This window comes from Symsagittifera roscoffensis, chromosome 2 (genome assembly GCF_963678635.1).
Source record: "Symsagittifera roscoffensis chromosome 2, txSymRosc1.1, whole genome shotgun sequence".
Lineage (NCBI taxonomy): Eukaryota > Metazoa > Xenacoelomorpha > Acoela > Convolutidae > Symsagittifera > Symsagittifera roscoffensis.
Window position 1 is genome coordinate 2,741,270 of NC_087063.1, and position 23,851 is coordinate 2,765,120.

The following is a 23,851-nucleotide window of genomic DNA, read 5'->3' on the forward strand; positions in this document are numbered from 1 at the left end:
AACAGTTTTAGAACTTCATCAAAACAGTTTGAAACATTTGAAAAAACTTGATAAAAACATATCTTTTATCTGTTTTTTTTTCGGTGGTTGTAATCTTCTTTGCTATTTGCGCAGCAAATGCAGTCTTTTTGTGCCGACCATTGAAAAAGAGTAACTTTGTATGCAAGTGTGTTTGTTTTTTTTTTTTCAAGCAAAAATAGGTACCACAAATAATCATCGGATTGGGTCGAGTGATTTACCATATTAAAGCCCTTTCGGCCGTGATTGGAATGACATTAAAATTGTCCAGTGTCAAAAAAAAATGATTTGAAATTTTTGATATTTAATCTAATTTCGACTAACGCGATCGAGTAATGTACGGTAAATAAAACAATTAACTTGGACATTTAGTCTCAGAAAACTTGATTTTTCTAAATGGAGAACTTCATTTAAATCTTCCTTTAGCCCTTTCTTGGCCTTAAACACTTTCTTAAACAAATATTTTTGTCCTTTCTTCATTTTCTGGAGCAAAATGTTCACTATCATGACTAATTGGCTAATTTTCCAAGCGTTTGTGTAGTTCTTCTATCACACCATGGACAATTTTTTGTAGTGTTTTATAAATATGCGCAGCAACCAGCTATTCTTGTCTGAATTTATGGGAATTGGAAAAAAAATTAATTATGGCAAAACCTTCATTTAAGGCAACCGAAGAAAACAAAATGTAAAAAAATCAACATGTAGTATAAAAAGTTTCAAAAAATATGAATTTCTATCATCTTGATGATCTAGATGTCACTCTTTTCAATGCGAAACATTTTCTAGCTCAAACTGAATTACATCTGACATTTTTCACGGCTGCAAACACAATTGAAACAGACAGTTGGAAAAAAAGTCAAAGACCCCAAGTAAACAGAGAAAAACACTGACTCGTTTTGAAAACCTCAACTTTTGATTTTCAAAGAAAAAATAGTTGCCCTTATAGCTTTTTGATTTTCTGGAACAATTTAAGGTTGACACTACTTTGATTATATTCTCCCAATTGAAGAAACATTGAATCAATGAGCAAATAGCTGTTGCATAGTGGAATTTGCTTTCTCTTGAACAAAGGAAAGGAACTGAACTTACGAAAACATAAGTCAAACAGCAAAAAAGTAGATTCGAGACTGAACATTTTTAAATTTTTCTCCTGAAAAATCATCACGACCTATAAAAGAGTCTGAGCTACGTTCAACAAATCCCGTACACATAAAAATAGAGCTCTAAAAGTAGGAAAAAACCAAAAGGTCTGATGCAAATTTTCCCTGAAAACAATTAAATATGAGTACTGCTGAATTCCGACTCGGAACTTCCGATTAAGGGCCCGGCTTTATTCGATCTTTATATTTACTTCATATACAATCAAAATTGAGTTCACGCTTATATCGCATGCTATTCAAAACAAATTTAAAAAAATACACCACGCAGAAACTCACATAAATGTGCGGCTTTGGATGAACAGATATTAGAACTCAAGCACCCGCTTTAGCAGAAAAATAGATCACCCTTTAAAAACAAGCTTGCCGATTCCATGATTTCATCAGATAACTGGAAAAGTATAATTGGACAACACAGGTAGCAAATTGATATCGAAGTCTTAAGGACATGGGGAATCTGAAAACATAAGGCACAGACAGTTGGAAAAGAGCCAATGAACGCAATTAAACTGACTTGTTTTTTGAAAACTCTCAACTTTCGAATTTGCAAGAGAAAAATAGATGGTCTCAACGCTATTTGAATTTCTAAAACAAGCTATGATTGATATTTTTTTTGATCAAATTAACTCACATTGAGAAATCTAGATTAATAGGTAAAACTTTTATTGCGCTGTGAAATCTCTGATAATTTAATTCCACATTTGAAACTAAAACCGATCTCTTTTTTGTGACTTTTACACTTTTGCAGTTCCGTAGTGGACTTCAAAAGAGATCAATAAGCAAACCGCGAAAAAGTACACCCGTCTGAACAAATTTTAAGACTTTTCCTAAAAAAAAATAAACCCAAACTATATAAGAGTCTAAACTACGCTGATCGAAAACAACTCTGAAAACAGATTTTTTTTTCAATTTATTTGGAAATTATACATCAACCTAAGCTCTTCAAACATTGCTTTTTTTTAAGAAGTAGGGCAAAATATATTTGGGGTCGTTGAAACCTCTGATGAATTTTTGCTCTACTTCTTGTAAAATTTCTTACATTTGACTCGAAACATTACATACACAGAGCCAAAGCTTCGCTTCGCACACACTAGCGAGAAAATGACATAAAACAGCTCTATAATATTCAATAAAAAAGATGAAATAAGCTTCTAATTAGTAAGAATTGGGCTACGTCTCGGATTCGATTTGCGACCTACAGATTACGAGTCTCACGCACTACCCACTCAGCCACGGACGCTTAATCAATAACAAAAACTAGCCACAAATAAAATGGAGAGATGCTACAAAATTTCCAATGTTACAGATAGTGATTTAAAAAAAAGTGTCACCAAATAAGTGAACATTTTTAATGAACACTTTTATTTAAGAGTTAGGTTAGAAAAAAGGTTTGTAATAATACACTACGCTTCGCAAGCTCGCTGTGTTAACAGTTATATTTGATGAGAAATTACACTGCTGTTAAAACAAAGTTTCCTCCAATATTGCAAAAAAAATTCGTATACGGTGTCTTTTATTTGTGACAGAATAAATTGGGATATGATCTTTTTTTTTTCAAAAAAGAAAAATTTGTTATAAAATTAATGGTTTCGCATATGCGTTATAGAATAGAAGTTAGGCCCTGGTTCAAATTTTGGGTGAAGCTTTCCTCGTTTGCAATTTAAGTCAATATAACAAATAATTAATACACAGAACGGCAGTTTATAATAAACAGACTTATTGAAATTCCCAATCCCTGCACTTTCAGCAGTTTGAAAGTGATTCATTTGATTGATTTGGTGATTTCAGCGGGGACAATTTGTACTTTTACAGCATAAAAGAAAAAAGCTAGAAAATTTTCACAAAAACTTGAGAAAAGACCTAACTTTCAGTGCTATAAACGAGATTTTTCATTACTTCCTAAATGCAAAGATAACCCCCTATTGACAATCAGTTATGAAAACAAACGAGCAAAAAATCAAAATTTTGACTTTTCAGAGGGCGATATATTCTTGAGTAAAACTTTTTGTTAGTGTCCGCTAATGCAGAGGAGCTTCCCGCTACCTGTTTTCTCATTGAACTCTCAACATCGGATTTGAGAGGTTAGTTGTAATCTTCTTTGCTATTTGCGCAGCAAATGCAGTCTTTTTGTGCTGACCATTGAAAAAGAGTAACTTTGTATGCAAGTGTGTTTGTTTTTTTTTTCAAGCAAAAATAGGTACCACAAATAATCATCGGATTGGGTCGAGTGATATACCATATTAAAGCCCTTTCGGCCGTGATTGGAATGACATTAAAATTGTCCAGTGTCAAAAAAAATGATTTGAAATTTTTGATATTTAATCTAATTTCGACTAACGCGATCGAGTAATGTACGGTATATAAAACAATTAACTTGGACATTTAGTCTCAGAAAACTTGATTTTTCTAAATGGAGAACTTCATTTAAATCTTCCTTTAGCCCTTTCTTGGCCTTAAACACTTTCTTAAACAAATATTTTTGTCCTTTCTTCATTTTCTGGAGCAAAATGTTCACTATCATGACTAATTGGCTAATTTTCCAAGCGTTTGTGTAGTTCTTCTATCACACCATGGACAATTTTTTGTAGTGTTTTATAAATATGCGCAGCAACCAGCTATTCTTGTCTGAATTTATGGGAATTGGAAAAAAAATTAATTATGGCAAAACCTTCATTTAAGGCAACCGAAGAAAACAAAATGTAAAAAAATCAACATGTAGTATAAAAATTTTCAAAAAATATGAATTTCTATCATCTTGATGATCTAGATGTCACTCTTTTCAATGCGAAACATTTTCTAGCTCAAACTGAATTACAAAAGAAAAATTTGTTATAAAATTAATGGTTTCGCATATGCGTTATAGAATAGAAGTTAGGCCCTGGTTCAAATTTTGGGTGAAGCTTTCCTCGTTTGCAATTTAAGTCAATATAACAAATAATTAATACACAGAACGGCAGTTCATAATAAACAGACTTATTGAAATTCCCAATCCCTGCACTTTCAGCAGTTTGAAAGTGATTCATTTGATTGATTTGGTGATTTCAGCGGGGACAATTTGTACTTTTACAGCATAAAAGAAAAAGGCTAGAAAATTTTCACAAAAACTTGAGAAAAGACCTAACTTTCAGTGCTATAAACGAGATTTTTCATTACTTCCTAAATGCAAAGATAACCCCCTATTGAAAATCAGTTATGAAAAACAAACGAGCAAAAAATCAAAATTTTGACTTTTCAGAGGGCGATATATTCTTGAGTAAAACTTTTTGTTAGTGTCCGCTAATGCAGAGGAGCTTCCCGCTACCTGTTTTCTCATTGAACTCTCAACATCGGATTTGAGAGGTTAGTTGTAATCTTCTTTGCTATTTGCGCAGCAAATGCAGTCTTTTTGTGCCGACCATTGAAAAAGAGTAACTTTGTATGCAAGTGTGTTTGTTTTTTTTTTCAAGCAAAAATAGGTACCACAAATAATCATCGGATTGGGTCGAGTGATATACCATATTAAAGCCCTTTCGGCCGTGATTGGAATGACATTAAAATTGTCCAGTGTCAAAAAAAATGATTTGAAATTTTTGATATTTAATCTAATTTCGACTAACGCGATCGAGTAATGTACGGTATATAAAACAATTAACTTGGACATTTAGTCTCAGAAAACTTGATTTTTCTAAATGGAGAACTTCATTTAAATCTTCCTTTAGCCCTTTCTTGGCCTTAAACACTTTCTTAAACAAATATTTTTGTCCTTTCTTCATTTTCTGGAGCAAAATGTTCACTATCATGACTAATTGGCTAATTTTCCAAGCGTTTGTGTAGTTCTTCTATCACACCATGGACAATTTTTTGTAGTGTTTTATGAATATGCGCAGCAACCAGCTATTCTTGTCTGAATTTATGGGAATTGGAAAAAAAATTAATTATGGCAAAACCTTCATTTAAGGCAACCGAAGAAAACAAAATGTAAAAAAATCAACATGTAGTATAAAAATTTTCAAAAAATATGAATTTCTATCATCTTGATGATCTAGATGTCACTCTTTTCAATGCGAAACATTTTCTAGCTCAAACTGAATTACAAAAGAAAAATTTGTTATAAAATTAATGGTTTCGCATATGCGTTATAGAATAGAAGTTAGGCCCTGGTTCAAATTTTGGGTGAAGCTTTCCTCGTTTGCAATTTAAGTCAATATAACAAATAATTAATACACAGAACGGCAGTTTATAATAAACAGACTTATTGAAATTCCCAATCCCTGCACTTTCAGCAGTTTGAAAGTGATTCATTTGATTGATTTGGTGATTTCAGCGGGGACAATTTGTACTTTTACAGCATAAAAGAAAAAGGCTAGAAAATTTTCACAAAAACTTGAGAAAAGACCTAACTTTCAGTGCTATAAACGAGATTTTTCATTACTTCCTAAATGCAAAGATAACCCCCTATTGACAATCAGTTATGAAAAACAAACGAGCAAAAAATCAAAATTTTGACTTTTCAGAGGGCGATATATTCTTGAGTAAAACTTTTTGTTAGTGTCCGCTAATGCAGAGGAGCTTCCCGCTACCTGTTTTCTCATTGAACTCTCAACATCGGATTTGAGAGGTTAGTTGTAATCTTCTTTGCTATTTGCGCAGCAAATGCAGTCTTTTTGTGCCGACCATTGAAAAAGAGTAACTTTGTATGCAAGTGTGTTTGTTTTTTTTTTCAAGCAAAAATAGGTACCACAAATAATCATCGGATTGGGTCGAGTGATATACCATATTAAAGCCCTTTCGGCCGTGATTGGAATGACATTAAAATTGTCCAGTGTCAAAAAAAATGATTTGAAATTTTTGATATTTAATCTAATTTCGACTAACGCGATCGAGTAATGTACGGTATATAAAACAATTAACTTGGACATTTAGTCTCAGAAAACTTGATTTTTCTAAATGGAGAACTTCATTTAAATCTTCCTTTAGCCCTTTCTTGGCCTTAAACACTTTCTTAAACAAATATTTTTGTCCTTTCTTCATTTTCTGGAGCAAAATGTTCACTATCATGACTAATTGGCTAATTTTCCAAGCGTTTGTGTAGTTCTTCTATCACACCATGGACAATTTTTTGTAGTGTTTTATGAATATGCGCAGCAACCAGCTATTCTTGTCTGAATTTATGGGAATTGGAAAAAAAATTAATTATGGCAAAACCTTCATTTAAGGCAACCGAAGAAAACAAAATGTAAAAAAATCAACATGTAGTATAAAAATTTTCAAAAAATATGAATTTCTATCATCTTGATGATCTAGATGTCACTCTTTTCAATGCGAAACATTTTCTAGCTCAAACTGAATTACAAAAGAAAAATTTGTTATAAAATTAATGGTTTCGCATATGCGTTATAGAATAGAAGTTAGGCCCTGGTTCAAATTTTGGGTGAAGCTTTCCTCGTTTGCAATTTAAGTCAATATAACAAATAATTAATACACAGAACGGCAGTTTATAATAAACAGACTTATTGAAATTCCCAATCCCTGCACTTTCAGCAGTTTGAAAGTGATTCATTTGATTGATTTGGTGATTTCAGCGGGGACAATTTGTACTTTTACAGCATAAAAGAAAAAGGCTAGAAAATTTTCACAAAAACTTGAGAAAAGACCTAACTTTCAGTGCTATAAACGAGATTTTTCATTACTTCCTAAATGCAAAGATAACCCCCTATTGACAATCAGTTATGAAAAACAAACGAGCAAAAAATCAAAATTTTGACTTTTCAGAGGGCGATATATTCTTGAGTAAAACTTTTTGTTAGTGTCCGCTAATGCAGAGGAGCTTCCCGCTACCTGTTTTCTCATTGAACTCTCAACTACGGATTTGAGAGGTTAGTTTTTGAGAAAAGTCAGTAAGATCTACAAAATGGGCCATAACTTTTTGTGCAAAAAAAAATGGTCGTAGCCACTTATGCAGTGGGAGCTTTTCAAAACAGTTCTATCAATTGAAACCAAAAACTCATATTTGATAGAGATAGTTTTCGATAACGAAAAAATCAAAAATATGGGTCAAATATTACCCGACACTTTTTCGAAGGCATTGGACAGAGGGGTCAAGTAAAAAAAAAACTCTAGGCGAGTATGCAGGCACACAGATGAATACGCGCGGTCTTTCAATTGATACTCCATCTTGAAAATCAGGAGTTTCTCCAAAACAAAAATTTTCCAAAATGAAAATGAAATTTCAACAAACAGATTGGTACACAAGCAACCAACTTGAAAAGTGCGCAGGAGAGTGTTTAAATTGTGTTGATCTTGAAACGTCTCAAAACTAGATCATTAAGCAGATGAAAAAATAGGCCGAAATAAATTTGACCTTAAATTTTTTTTAGCGAAAGCACACCAAAACAACATTAAAACCTGTGCGTAAAAAAACAATTGCAAGATATGACAACTAAGCCGACAACAGATAAGCAGACAAATAATTGGCCGACAGATAAGCAGACAATATTTGGCCGACAAATAATTGGCCAACTGAATTATTCCCGTTTGAAAAAAAACAGGTCCTCGTCAGACTCGAACCCAAGACCTTTGTCGTCCCAGGCATATTCGTTAACTCTAGCTAAGTTGGCCAGGAACTCTACGAAATTGGCCAGAGCCTTAAATGGTCGGGGAAAAAAGACTAGTACCCGGTTGCGATACCCTTGCTTAGCGCAAGGGTAATTAACCACTAAAAGCAACGTTATTGAAAAATGCGCGCAATAGAAGAAAAAAAAACAATTTCAACTAAGATGTGACAACAAAGCCGACGACAGATACGCAGACAAATAATTGGCCGACAATTTTATTTGAAGCTGAATGTTTCCCGTTTGAAAAAAAACAGGCCCTGGTCATATTCGTTACCTTTATTCATTATGAACCAAGAATAAGTGATTCTGTTACACAAGTTGTTAATACGAAAACTCTAAATTTCAGTTTGATAACTCTTGCTAATCGCAAGCGTAAAGAGTCTTAACTACGTTTATCTTCGACATCGACTCATAAAAGTTTCCGTTCGCAAAAAAAAGGTCGCAGCAGGACTCAAACCACTTGCCTTCGTGGTTTCAAGCATAGGAGTACTTAGTTTGAATTACAAAGCAGATTGAAAAAAGTAATTCACACGAGCAAATTCTGCGAACAACTTTGTGGGTAAAAAAGTCGCAGTATCAGTGTGCGTTCGTTACCCTTGCTCGTTCCTAGCATATGGAGGTCACAATTCCTAGGAATAACACTATTAGACAAAAACTATCAGGTACACCGTGGGTAGCAGAACACTTGGGTGATATATTACAACAGGTGGAAGGATGAAGTTAAATAGCTGGATCTGGATCGTTACTTACTGTACTTCAAACAAAACTTATGACTTATTTCAAAGCCAAATTTTTCGACGAAAGAAGTGTAAAACATGAATTTTTGAATAACATTTTCACTTGACAGAGTAATGTAGTCACAAAAAATTATCTTAGTAGCTTGCACAATTGAACATGAAATGACTATATTATGCATTATAGTTTTCAAATTTAATACATACACTATACTCAAAATTACCATCTATTGTAACATATCACCAACACTTGATCGCTGAAGAGCCGAGCAAAAATTATTGAATTAAGTCTTCGATGCCGCCTAAAACATGTCAAAAGTACAGAAGACTGCAGCTTTAGAAAACTAATCTATCAAAAATTAACTCTCACAAACAAATAATGTTGACCAACTTACGGAACACAGCATGCATGGACCACAGAACCAAGTCAGAAGACAGTTTCCACAGTCATCAAAACATCCGAAAAGACCCGATTTCCAAGATCTGGGAAGCGGGTAATTACGCGCCTCCACGTAAATCTTCTGTGGCGTAGGTTGTTGCACGACAACGTTCACGTTGGAAGGTTGTACGTATGCTTGCTGCTGCTGTTGAGGCGCATACTGTTGCTGCGGTTGGTGTGCATATGGTTGATGATATGCTAGTGGCTGACTCGTCTGGGCATAGGTACCAGGTGGTGCAGACGCGTACTGAGGAGGAGCATCCATTTTTGATTCCATTTGATGATAAATTGATCAAAAATAAATCTCTGAAAAATAACCCTGCATTAACTAAAAAACAAAATGTTAAAAGCCGATTGCAATACCCTTGGTTATCTCAAGTGCAAGTGAAACGGAAAATGACTGATGAGTCATTACAACGCTAGGGAAAATAACTCAACCGGGACTGTAAACAGGGCCTTTCAAAAATTAACTGAGAAAAAATCAATTACATTAATCAACAATCAATCACAGGAAAAATTCCGACGAAATACTGATTGTTGGTTGCGCACCAACCCCAGCAACATTTGATCCGATCCAACATGTGCCAGTCGGTCATGTCTGGAAGTTTGACCTTGAGAGACGCGAAAATACGTAATTTTGGAGTGGAATTTCAATTTTCAAATTTTCGAATGGAGCCTGTCATGCTCAGTTTTCTCGTACCAACTGAAAACAGAAAGTGAAAAATCAGAACATCCGAATTTACAATTGCGGGAAATTACTCAAGAAAAACAGCGGGAAATTGCTATTCGCAATTTCCAGATATAGAATAGGACACGAGTAGAGCAGTCTTATCCCGAAATAGGAGAGACGATAAATAGAAGAAAGAACGACTATTCGGAACGAACTAGAGTGAACCTTCAATGGAAAGGTGGACAGCTTGAGTGTCCCAATAGTTCAAGCAAAAACTCAAATTCTAGAGTCGGAATTTACTTCGATTACCAAAACTGACCAGTATTAAACTTATCTAGTTATATTACCTAATTCTTGAGTTGCTTACCAATTTAATTACTCCTTGTGCTCGAGTACATCGACATGTGAGTTCCCAATTTAAATTTCTCGAGTGTGTTTTTTGATTGTTATGTTGAGATAAGGCGAGTTTTAGGTTGATCCATCTGAAATGGATCAAAGTTCCACTGTCCAATAAAAAGTAACTTAACGGATTGTTCCGACCCTGTTTTTAACGGCGTTCGCGTATTTTGGGTATTTTGAGACCTAAGTATGGGGACGTTCTTATTTTCTAGAGTGGGGGGATATTTTGGTAGTAGCCTTTAAGCTGTAACGGGTTCTAGTCTCATGTCGCAAGCGAACCGAATTGGCTCCGACCGTTCTTGAGGTAGAAAAACACAAGAGATAGTGTCCCTGACTCTTGAGCCAATGGTTATAGGGCCTATTTTTCTTAAGCCTCATATGTGACCGAAGTAGGCGACTGTTACAAAGTGTTTTTATTGCGCTTCTGGGTGTTTTTACGACATCAAGACTACGGAGTCGAACCCACTTGACACAGCTCCGGGCTGCATGCCCATTCTAGAGTACCGGTGGTACGGTTCAACGGGAACGTGTAAACCTTCCGGTTGTACCGTGATAGCTTTTTAAGAAAACTTGAGAAAACTTCCTGGTATGCTCTCCGAACGAGGCCTAGCTAACCGAGTAAGGGGGGGGGAACTAGGGAAACAAAAACAAGAAAAAAGTATAGAAAAAAAACCATAAAACGAAAAGACAGTGACTTTGATACCAGATCATTTGGATCAAACCTTCATATTAATTAAATAGTATGCCCATACTGTTTTATAAGACAGATCGTTTCGATCAATTTAGCAATTTAAACCAGTGACTCTGAGAAGGTGCCCGAGTGGGGGCGTTGTTAAGGGTTTTCAGACAGATTGCAACCTAGCCGGACCACTACGAGACTTGACTGGAAGAGGTGACCAGTCGAGTGGGAAAGTGGTTCACAAGGATCGAACCGGACCACTGGGAGACTTGACTGGAAAGGGTGACCAGTCGAGTGGGAAAGTGGTTCACAAGGATCGAAACGGACTACTAGGAGACTTGACTGGAAGAGGTGACCAGCCAAGTGGGAAAGTGTGCTGCTGTCAAGTACAGAACAGAGACAACCAGCACAGGATCACCACAAGAGGACGCACAGGGGTGTTCTCAAGTTGGGCAACGGGTATCGTTAGAATCCACATTACATTATAGGAGATAAGTGTAAAATTGGATACGCGGAGTCCCATTGTTTTGAGGAAGTTTTTGCACAAGCAGGCCTGGAAACAGGTCTACGGTTTGCTCTCGAGAGGTTTAGCACCCGGCGCTTAAGGGATTTTTCGGCTTAAGAGGGGGCTAAAAAGGGGGAAGGTTAGAAGGGGGGCTGGTTAGGTTAGAGGTTAGCGGTTATAAATTGTAAAAAGGGGGGACATTAGAGTAACTAATAGCTCGGCATCGTCGACTTAGTTACATTAGATAATTACACGCGTTGGTTACAGGAAGCGGATATCCAAAATTAGAATCAGGTTAAGGTAGGTACCCTGGTCGGATCGGTAGGGGGGAACGGACATAGACAGTTTTTGTGATACCCCATAAGATCGCTAGCAGGGGGCAGGAAAACGCGTGGCAATCGGGTACCAGACATTTTTTCGGACAAAGATTGACATCAGTCAACCTTGAATTTCAGGAGAATTCACCCATCTGTTTTTGAAATTTTTTCCAGATTAAATTTTTATGTTTTTGTGAAAATTTGTTGTTGGTATTTTCACGAACAGGTGATCACAAGATACCTGCGAGGAATTAAGAGCTTCAAATACAGGGGGATCAGTATTTGGGTTTTGACCAGTAAGATAGGGATTTTGGGAAAATTTTTACAAGAGCTCAAGTGGTGGTAAAAGGTACAGTGGTTCAATAGTCCCTACAACGAAGAAGAAGAGACCCGATATCCAGACACTCAGTGACGAGTCTTGGGACAGTACCGAAGAAGTCTTGGGACAGTACCGAAGAAGTCTTGGGACATTGCACTCTGGGGACAGTCTTGGGGCAACACAGTCTTGGGATAGTCTTGGGACAGTGCAGCCTTGGAACAGTCTTGGACCAGAGCCGTCTTGGTACGAAACAGTCTTGGGACATTGGTCTTGGGACATTGGTCTTGGGACATTGGTCTTGGGACAGTGGTCTTGGGACATTGGTCTTGGGACATTAGTCTTGGGACATTGGCCTTGGGACATTGGTCTTGGGACATTGGTCTTGGGACATTGGTCTTGGGACAGTGGTCTTGGGACAGTGGTCTTGGGACATTAGTCTTGGGACAGTGGTCTTGGGACATTGGTCTTGGGCCATTAGCCTTGGGACATTAGTCTTGGGACAATAGTCTTGGGACGTTGGTCTTGGGCCATTGGTCTTGGGACGTTAGTCTTGGGACATTAGCCTTGGGACAATAGTCTTGGGACGTTGGTCTTGGGCCATTGGTCTTGGGACGTTAGTCTTGGGACGTTGGTCTTGGGACATTGGTCTTGGGACACTAGTCTGGGGATACTAACAAGAAGCACTGGCACAACACTGAATAATAGGAAGGGGGCACTAAAAGAGTACTAAGTCAGGTTGAAGTAAACAATTGTAAGATCATATTCCCTATCCTATCCTAACACATAAAATCTTCAAGAGCTTAAGAAAAGTTGTTTTCAGCAAATCGTCGATTTCTTTTTAGAAAATTTTTTCTTTTTCAAAAGAGGTTTTAACTTTAGAGTAGAATTTTGTAGGTAGTAATACTGTAAATAGTAACAATTGTAAATAATGAGGCGGAGCAGAGTACCGGTAGCTGAGAAGAGATCTACCGAAGCGAAGACCAAGTATAACTCGTCGCTACGTAACACAACATCAATGGGTCCGAAGATAACAAAGAAGAACTTTTCAGTTAGTATGGTCAGCACGAGGAGTACCACGGAGAACAAAGCAAAAGAGGGCATAGAAGAGGAACGAGTAGAACCCACCATCGAGATTGATCTAGAGACACCTGATCAAAGTGTGGATGAAGCAGGAAAGAAGACGACAGAGTCAACTCCAATGCCTAATGCGGAAGAACCCAACCCGAATCCCATTGAGTTCTCACCGATAGACAACGCGGAAGACACAACAGGCAACACGCAAGAAACAGTGAAGGATGAGTCTCAAAAGAGAACGTCTTTTACTGAAAGATTAGCAATGATGGTCGGAATGAGATCGAAGGACGCAGCAGTGGAGGAGACGAAGGTTGAGAAAAGCAAAACATTCGGAACAGTATCCACGAGAACGACAGAGACCGATCAGAACGAGAGTCAGAGAAAATCGGGACCAACGATCAACTACAGGACAACAACGGACCATGGAACGACAACTCTTGAGTTAAGCGACTTGATGGCGAAACTAGATCAGATAGATGAGAAACTGAAGCACAGCGAAGAGGATAGAAATGTGATAAAGAAAGAAATGAGACACAACAAACATGAGTACTTGGACAACTATTTCCTTCTAGCGAGAGCGACGGAGGAAAAGCTTCAGAAGATGTCTGACAAAGTGGAAACCACTGATGAAGAGCGAGAGAAGAACATCAGAAAGGACATGCAGGAAATGAAGCAGCGATATGACGCAGTGAATTGCCATTTAGGGAGTTTGGAAACGAGAATGGATACGATGAGTAGGGAACAGGCTGAGAGCTCAAGTGCAATACAGACAAAGCTAGACGCTATTCTTAGGAATTCAACACAACAAGACAGGCCAGCTGCAGATAGGACACAAGGTAATAGAGTGGACTTCGTGGAGCCTCAAAGGAACAAACGACAGTCAACACCGTTACCAGCAACCAGGGAGGCCGCTATTACGGCACCGGTGGGGGCCAGGGCCATTATAAAGAATGGAACAGTGAACACAACTAGTGGTCCAGGGGACTCCACGACTCACAACAACGTGGGACCGGATGCCATGACTTGGGCAAGCACCTGGGAAATGATGAACAGGACGCTAGAAGCCTTCGCCACGAGGAACACCGACTCGAGTGACAGAGGAGGCAACAAATCCAGGAAAACCTTCAAGAAACCGAAGGAGTTCAAAGATGATTCAGATGGGTGCATTGACACTTGGGTAGAAGTCATGAGGTTGCACTTAGAACAAGACAACTTGAACGATGAGAGGCAAGCATGCACAGCGATACTGAGCAATCTGGAAGGCACGGCATTGAAATGCGTGGTTGCGAAGAAAGAAGAAGAACGCGACACAGCGGACAAAATCTTTGAAATATTGTTAAATAGATTCGGCTCAGGCATGAAGGGTCATCAAGCGATGATGCGATTTGAGAAGAGGAGACAAAGGGACGATGAATCGATTGACAGGTTCCTAGATGATCTTGAGAGCTTGAGAAGAAGGAGTGACCCGGAAGAATCTACCAATCGAAGGAACTTCAGTATCGCCTCAAAGTTCATTGATGGGGTGAAGAGTGATGACTTGAGAACGATGTTAGCAACGTACTACACATTGTCGAAAGACAGTGCACCAACTCCAGAAGAGATGAGGAAGAAGTCAAGAGAGTACATGCTGATGAAACCCAAGAAATACTCGTACTCAGACAACAGGAACACACAAGGGGGAAGTCAGCCACAGAGGTCGTCATGGTACAAGCCCAGAGATGACATGGACAAACGCAGGTCATGTGCTAACTGCGGGTCGGCGGATCATCATGTGGCGGATTGCACGACATACAAACAAGGCATGAAGAGTTTGGGATATGCACCCGATGAAGAAGATATGAGCCAGATGGAAGAACACGAGTTCTATAGTGGCTTGATCATCAAAATAGGTGCAAGATGCTTCTTCTGCAACCAAGAGGGGCACTTCAGGATGGACTGTCCGTTGTTTTGGGAAGCGGTCAAGAACCAGAGTCATCCAAAACACAAGTTGGCGCTAGCAGCAGTGCAGAACCAAAGTAACAGACAGGGTGAATTTGAGACGAAAGACCTAGAAAGACCAAATGCGGAGCTACCGACGAAAACAGTGAAAGCTGTAACACAATGTAATAGTGCAGTAGAGGCCACGGCGAAGAACACACAAGAAATAGATTATGAGAAGGCGGCAGCGGAGGCCATCAACAAAGTGAAACAAGACCTAGCAGCGAAAGAAATAGAACAACGACTGAAGCAAGAAATCCAAAGACAGAAGATGAACGAAGCATTAAGTTGCTCACAAACAATACCAGAAACTGCTGAGGGGTCGACAAAAAATGGAAATTGCAACACGGTAAAAATGGTTACAGGAAAACCATTTGGCATAACAAAGATTGGGGCAAGAATAATGTCAATAATCACTGTGGGCGGCCACGAAGTAACGAGAAACTTAAGCGAACCAAGTGACCAAACAATAATGCACATTGATGTGTACGCAGATTACTTGAGTTGTATAAGTCCACAAACGACTTCTAGAGCGTTGAGAGCACTACTCACGAGAGGGGGTAGCAAGTCGGTACGTGTTGATAACAGGTACACAGAAGCTTATGGTCCACATGAAGTGATGCTAAATATAGATGGAATCAACATCTATACCAAAACAATGATAACATGTGATGAAGACTTAATTGGGCAAATCTACGTGGCGAGAGAATAGTTGAAAGTGAGATCGATCGGACACTGCGCCATGCTTGAAGAAGATGCGATGCACATCGGGACAGAGGCAGATGTGACAGGACATGTGTTAGACATAAGTGGCAAAAAGACTCAGTTACGTGGGTTACTCGATACGGGAGCAGTCTTGAGCGTCATACCAATCGAAACTTGGGAACGAATGGGCTTCGACAAAGATGACTTGATAGATTCGAGAATACGGTTGTCAGCTGCAAACAAGGGGGCCCTGCGGGTGTTGGGCAGAACGCCGATAATAGCCCTCAATCTGGGGGAACGTAACCTGTGGATGAGCTTTCTTGTGGTAGAAAACCTAGATGAGTCTGACCAATTTATTTTAGGCAGAGACTTCATCAGGAACTTTGATGTAGCGATTGATCTAAACAGCGCAATGTTCAGGATACGGAACCCGGATAGGAGGTACGCAATCAAACCGGTAAATTTAATAATGGCATATGAAATCAAAGCACCGGTATTCTTGAGTAGGAGGGTGAGGCTAAAAGCGAACGAGGCGGCGATTGTAAGCTTACGAATGAAAAATTACAATGAACTAAGTGACAACAAGCAGGTATGTGTAGTCCCAAACCCAAATAGTCAAAGTGCTGCTGTTTTAGGAAGATCCTTCTCGATTACGAAGAGCGGCCTCTGCGTGAGTGTCTTGTTGAATACCTTTGACATACCAATCACGATACAGAGAGGGAGGAAACTGGGATATGCTTTACCTGTTAAAACTCGATATGAAATGACTGAAAACCATAAACAAAATGAAGTGGTTGATTGTCCCAACCATAGGGACAAAATTTGTATTCATCAGGTCTTGTGAAGTCACTTAAGTCAGAGACGGACGATGGACTATCGAGCTGTTCGAATTTCCCGGAACGGCCCACATTAGACGAAATACAGGGTGATAAACCGGTCCTACCGGATATTGAACACTTAAGGGGCAAGTTCACGGACGAACAGCTCGAAGCCATCAAAGACGTACTAGAGCGGAACGAAGAAGTTTTTTCAAGACATAAGACAGACATCGGGTGCTGCAATTTCGTTGAGCATGAAATAGAACTTGAGGAAAACGCAATACCGCACAGGGAGGGGGCGAGGCGCATGACCCCACACAAATCGGATGCGTGTAGAAAGGAGATTGAAACGCTACTAGAGTATGACATGATAGAACCATCCAAAGCACCGTGGGCGTGTGTAGTAGTGATGGCCAAAAAGAAAGGCGACCAGTTGAGGTTTTGTTGTGACTTTCGATACCTGAACTCCGTCACGGTGAATGATGCCTATCCCATAGCTAGGATTGATGAGAGCCTCTCGAAGTTAGGTGATGCAAAATTTTTTACGACTCTTGATTTAGGCTCGACTTTTTGGCAGGTACCACTCGGGAAGCAGGACAGGGACAAGACAAGGTTTGCCTGCGAGTTGGGTCTGTTTCAATGGAAACGGATGCCGTTTGGACTTTGCAATGCCACAGCGGCGTTTCAGCGGTTGATGACACACGCGCTGATAGGCGTGACGAAGAAGTATGGCAATCTGGTAATGTGCTATGTGGATGACGTGGTAATAGCGACACCCACACTAGTGGACCACATTGAAAGACTTGACGAAGTATTTGCGTGTATGAAGAGGTCCGGGCTGAAGTGCAAACCATCAAAGTGTGAGATACTCATGGACTCGATAAAATACTTGGGGAGGATGGTGGACAAACACGGCATCATACCAGACCCAGACGCAGTAGAGGCAGTTCTGACTTGGAAATCGCCGAAAACGGAACACCAATTGATGAGCTTTCTGGGTTTTGCAAACTACTATAGGGAATTTGTCAAAGGCTACGCAGACAAGGTTTATCCGATGCGACAGTTAATGAGGCACAAGGGCAAGAAGTTCACGTGGAATAACGCAGCAGAAGAGTCATTTCAGAAAATAAAGAAAGAGTTGTGCGAGGCACCAGTACTAGGGTTGCCAACAGAGAAGGGGATGTACGTACTGGATACGGACGCGTCGGTAGTAGCGATATCTGGAATTCTCCACCAAGAACTAGAGTGGAACGGGAAGACAGTCTTGAGACCGATAGCGTACGGGAGCAAAGTCCTAAGTGACACGGAAATGAAGTACGGAGCACCGAAGGCAGAGATGTTCGCGGTGGTTACCTTTGTCGAGAAATATAGGGCATACCTAGGCAGCGAGCCTTTCAAGTTGCGAGTCGACAACCGGGCACTAAGCTGGCTGAAAACGTACTCAATGGACCAAAGTTACATTGGGAGGTGGATAGTTCACCTGGACGGATACAATATGATAATTGAGCACAGAACACGAGACAAACATCAAAATGCTGACAGCTTGAGCAAGAAGACGGAGTCCTACGAGAGACAAGAACAGAGGGAGGCAGATAGACCTGAAATTAAAGATGGCTTCTCCTTCATGGACAAGGAAACGTATGACAGTCTTCCTCTCACGAGATGGTTGGACAAATCAGGCAAACCGATAGAAGATCACCCCGAGTTACCAAAGGAAACCACGAAAAAAACAATCTTAAGAAAGAACCGAGGGATGCCTATAGGAATAATGCTTAAGTCAAAGGTCGTGAGGGAGACGCTCAAAGCAAAAGGCTACGATCTCAACCAAGTAGAAACGGGGGAAGCACAAATAGACGAGGACTTAAAGGGGTTACTCGAGAGACTAGCAGATGATAAGCCCGTGAGTCAAGAAAACTGTAGAGAGGATCCTGAGGTCACAAAACTGCGGAAGAACGGAACAGCTAGTGATAGAAACACCTGGCAGGTGACTAATCTAGATGGGAAGGAAGTGGTGCAGTCACTGGATGAAAAGATCCCAGCTGAATTACTTGAGCAGACTAGAGTCAGGAGAAAGAGAGTGGAATTCAAGGAAGAAGCTGAATACCTGGGACCAGGTCAAGAGTCCGGGGAGCGGTCCACGTCCACAGAAGAAGAAAACACTGAAGGAGAAAATTTGTCCGGGGAGTGTGAAATGTGGGATGTGGATTCGGAGGCGAGCAGTGACAATCAAGATAGTCTCTGCATGATATTGGCAGAAGAAAAGATTAGACACCACGACAGGGAACTACAAACAGATCCGTCCTCAGGAACCTTCAACTTGGACATGCAGGAGATACGAGGTGGTGAAGAACTTGAAAGGATTGCAGTTTCGAGGAAGCCATTCAGGGAGCTATCATGCAATTCGAATGTGAGAACAAATCTGGTGCCGGAAGACGACATGAAGGTGGTGAGAAGGATAGTATGCGTGAAGCTGAATGACGACGTCCACAACCCTGGGGAGATGAATAGGCAGATCATGGCGCTGAAGGAACATGTCAGAGCGAGATACAGGCTGTCGGACCTGGTAAGAGCCCAGAAGAATGACAAGATGACAAGCAATCTCTCCAAATGGATCCGAACGGGGTCTAAGGAGAAAGGGGAACTTGAGGAAGACAGCTACAAGATCCTGAGCCAGTTCTACAAAGAGAGGAAAGAGTTACTCTATCACACGGCTGATGGGGTTGTAGCATGCAAGAGAAAAGAAGAAGACAAGATATTACACAAGCACAACCTCATCATACTACCACAATTATATCAAACAGAGGTGCTGTTCAGATCACATGATCAAATGGGGCACCAGGGGATAGACAAAGTGCAACAAAGAATACTTCACAGGTTCGATTGGCCAGGATTGAGGAAAGCCTGTGAGAGGTGGGTGAATGCATGCCTGGCATGTTTGCAAGTGAAAGACCCTAGGAAGATGAAATTCCCACTCAAGTCGGTGGAAAGCTCGGATTTTAACGAAGTGGTGCAAATAGACCATGAAAAGATCTGTATGACGGACTCAGGGTATAACCAGATACTGGTTATAATTGATCACTTCACAAAGCTGGCAGAGGCGGTGCCGTGTCAAACAGCTTCGGCAGAGGAGACTTGTGACCACTTGATAACCCATTGGATATCAAGGTATGGTTGTCCAATGACTTTTCAGTCAGACAACGGCAAAGCCTTCGTGGGGGACTTGACTAAGGAATTAATGAACAGGTCACACGTAGCTCAAGCACACTCAACTACCTACCACCCTCAGACCAACGGACTGGTAGAGAGACAGAACAGAACGTTGGTGAACATGCTAAGGGTATACTGCTCTAGATACATGACGGACTGGGATAAGTATCTGCCTCAAGTCGTAGGGGCATACAACAGTACTCAACACTCAACGACGGGAATCAGCCCATTCATGATGTTGACAGGCGAAGAGAGAGCGATGCCCCTGAAGTTCTTTTACCCGGAGTATGAAGGAAAGAGGACGTCACCTCAAGCTTACGTGAAAGAGGCGATCAGGAGACAGCAGAAAATTAACGAGCTGTGCAGGAGGAACACTGCGCAGGCACAAATGAGACAGCGCAAGAAATATGATGAAAAAATATTACAGGCGAAACCATATGAAGTGGGCCAGTATGTGTGGGTTTTCCAGAATGTGATACCGCCCAAGGGGACGAAGAAACTACTCAAGAAATGGAGAGGACCATTCATGATAACTGAAGTACATCAACAAGGACGGTTCTACCGCTTGAGTACTGGGCGAGCGGCACATTATGAGAACCTGAAGCCTCATATCCCATCCCCAGAGGACTGGTGTGTACCAAAAGACATGGAGGGACTAGAGTACCTACTGGTGGAACCAGCATGTGAAGTGAACGAGAAAGGCACCAGAGATAAAAAATGATGGCAATGAAAACTTGAGTTTGGATGACAACGAAAAAATAGACGCGGACTCTGAAGCGGAATCTTTTGTGGAGGAGGATTGGAACGATCCGGATCAAGGTGAGGTGCCGAAGTGGACAGAACCAGACTTGTCAATAGCAGCGGGGACAAGGAGTGGCAATCGCAAACGCACAGGTATGAGGTACAACAGGTACGGAGACAATTTCCTGATCGACAAGATAAAGCCCGATGACCTAAGCAGAGAACTAACAAGTGTGGGCGAGCTGGCGGCAGATGGTGAATGGCAGATCATCAATGATATTGAACACTATCCAGAGGAAGACCACTCGACGCCGGAGCGGGAGACGGGTTTAGAACAGAGCGAGATAGAGAGGAGGGAAAATACGAACCTGAGGATATTAGAATGGATGCGCGATGTCAAGGACGAAAGCGAGGAAGGACAGAGCATACAGCAAGTTGACATATCAGCGGGGAAGTACATGAAAACGGAGGATCCTCTTTTCGGCTGGACGGCAACAGACAGCCCGCTCGACATTCCGCCGGATAATTCAGACCCAGCATCATCGACGGGGACGTCGATAAATATTTTTGTCCGGGGAGTGGGGGTAGGACTTACCCACACCGAAAATTTGATGATAAAGAAACTCAGAGAAGTGAGAGAAAAGTGCGGGATGGAAATGGAAGGGGAAGAGGCCGAGCCTACCATAGGACGGAATTTCAAAACGAAGTTTGAAATACCAAACGAATACTCAGAGAATATCCTGATAACGGATAGTGACTTCATTCTGTCAGACAGGACTAGCGCAATCTGTATCACGGCGGACATGAGTTTCAAATCAAGACTGGAAGCAGACTTCAAGAGAGATTACCAGAACGTGGAGTTTCTGTTTAGACAGAGACCGGGACTGGGAGGAATGGCCGCGCTTCCACCATCAGTAGCACAAGTCTCGGGCAAATATCTGTGCTTCCTAGTGACGAGGGTCAATGACAGAAACACGATCGATCCTGAACACGTGATGTTGGCACTAACGAGACTACGAGACTTCATGATTGAAAGAGGGATAACGGAGGTCTCAATGCCGGTGTATGACCCGAACAGGGGGAAATTGAGCCCGAGGGAATTGTACGCTATCCTACATGTGGTCTTCGCAGAAACTGAGATAATGGTGCATCTTCACAAGAAATACTACTTGAGCATCGCCTGAGTCGGGTACGCGGGGGTCTTGAGTTGGGCAAGAGGGAAGAATCTCGAGTTAGGTGTGGGGGTACAAAACAGGTAGAGAATTTTAGAGGTGATTGGCATGACAATTAATATTTTAAATGATTGATGGTGCTAAAACATAAAATGAATCTGCATGTTTTTCGAAAATTTCCAATTGAACTATTTTAAATAGGACGGAAAGGAAAGGGTTTTAACTATAATAGTAAAGGGGGTTTTTAGGTTATGAACACCACCTGCTAGTCTAAAAATGGAGTGTTATTGTCAGATTGATTTGGTAAAGTCAAGTTGACTGCTCAACTGTATTCGATTGAAGAAAGAGAACACAAGTTGAACGACACCTCAAGAAGTAATACTCAAGTTGCTCAGGTAATACTCAAGTTGCTCAGGTATCACTCAAGTTGCTCAGGTAGTACTCGATACTCAAGATCATTTGGAGATTACGGAAATGGCAGATCGATTCTGGAAGTCCATGCCAACGGCTTTGAAAAAACCCACACTTGACGAATTATACAGACGTCTGAGGGACCTGGATTATACTCAAGTGGCTACACCACCGATGGGATATCTAATCAAGAGCAAACCAGGTGGCTGTCTTGGAACGTGGATGGAGCAATAAGGGGGTTCGATTTGGCAAGGAACCCTGGCTTGAGTAATAACACTGAGTATGGAGCAGGGGAATTCCCACTACCGGCCAGACCATCAGCCAGATCCACGGGCCAGAGCACGAGCAAGACACCATTGATGTCTCGAGCACAGCAGACGGGGGAGGCATATCCGGACGTCAGCATCATGAAGAGAGAGCTTGAGAGGACTCAGCGGGAGAGAAACAAGGCGAACCTCGACCGGGATCAAGCGGTGCTCGAGAGAGACCAGGCAAAAATTGAGAGGGATCAAGCGCGAAGGGAACTGGACATGATGAGGGCTGAACAGCTACAGGCAGAAAGGGTGCGGGAGAATGCCGCCAATTGCGAGCAGCTGAAGTCAGAGCTTGAAATGATCCAACAACGACAGCGCGAGCTCGACATGCAGAAGGTAGCTAGGCCCAAAGAGCGGGTGGTGACCGGCTCAAGGCCAGAGTCACGCATGGAGGTGGATGAGGCTCCTAGGTCGAAGGGACGATTCAACCTAGATCGTGCTGCTCAAGAACATATGAACGAAGGGCTGGAGGTGTGGATACCGTCTGAATCAGCGTCCTCCCTGCGTGGTCTAGAGACACAAGCAATACGCCCGTTGATGGACGTCGCGCTGCCTGGATATACGCCAAGTTCGACACCGGGTAGTAGTCAGGTGAGTGGTAGCTCGTCACGACTGAAAGAATTGCACGAGCGGCTACAACTAAGGAATCGCGAGAGTCCAGCAAGAGTGGACCTGCCATCGACGTGGGGGGAACAACCTGTCAGGAGTGTGGTAATCTCGAGTTATAAAAAGAATACGGAAGGTAGATAACATAGGCACAATCGGATGGACTGGAGCACGGCGCAGATGGACAGGAGAGACTGCTTCCATAACGCGGCTTGGGTGAAATACTTCACGCAGCCACGTGTGCCCGAAGGAGCGGTCCACTTGATCATAGGGGACAGCTTGCTGCGGGTATTGACCCGGATCCAGTCCCATTGGCAAACGGGAATCTTGAGCTTCGCTGGAGCCGCGACGCCGCAGATGTTGGCGACACTTGAGATGCTAGGTATGGTAAGAGTATATACGGTGAAACTGATGATCGGGACGAATGAAGTGTCTAGGGGGGAAGCAAGGAAGGTGATGAGGCTGCACGACAAGATGAGCTGCATTCTCGAGGAATTGCGAAGTCAAATGGATCCTGCCATTCTTACGGTGTGCACCGTCCCTTACAACATGAAAGTGGATCAACATGCAATGGAGATGAACACAAAGGTGCGGAACCTGAATGAAATAATCAGGCTGATACACAAAAGAAGCGTCCTCCCCGTTGGGCTGTTGGACGTGGCCGAGCAAATGGAGCTATCTGCTTTCCCTGACGACGCATCTTCGGATGGGATTCATTTTGATAGGCCCAGAGGGGTGGAGTGGTTGAATGACGTCTTCCAAAGGCACATAAACGCGTTGGAGACAGAGTTACTAGAGACGGCACAGGTCACGTTCGGACCACCCCCAAATCCACCTTTCTTCAACTCGAGAGCTTTGTCCAGCCGCTTGTGGGCGATGGCTGATCCTAGAGACAGTTCGAGGAATAGCCGAACCAAGTTGCCGGGCGCTGCGCCCATGGAGGCTGGTGAGGCAACGTCATCAACGCCCAAGGGATCGATAATATCCTCGGTGGTG

At 41.5% G+C, this 23,851-nt stretch overlaps 2 protein-coding genes across 2 annotated transcripts in view; one reads left to right on the forward strand and one right to left on the reverse strand.

Annotated features, from left to right (window-relative positions):
- The window catches only part of LOC134839621 (placenta-specific gene 8 protein-like), a 14,976-nt gene extending 5,710 nt beyond the window's left edge, over window positions 1-9,266 (reverse strand). Inside the window, exon 1 of the mRNA XM_063855232.1 lies at window positions 8,898-9,266. Within this exon, the coding sequence (XP_063711302.1) occupies window positions 8,898-9,218 (321 nt within the window). The 5' untranslated portion in view covers window positions 9,219-9,266. The remainder of the gene's footprint in view (window positions 1-8,897) is intronic.
- The window catches only part of LOC134839599 (cyclin-dependent kinase 10-like), a 501,898-nt gene that overhangs the window by 175,112 nt on the left and 302,935 nt on the right, over window positions 1-23,851 (forward strand). The gene's annotated exons all lie outside the window — the stretch shown is intronic.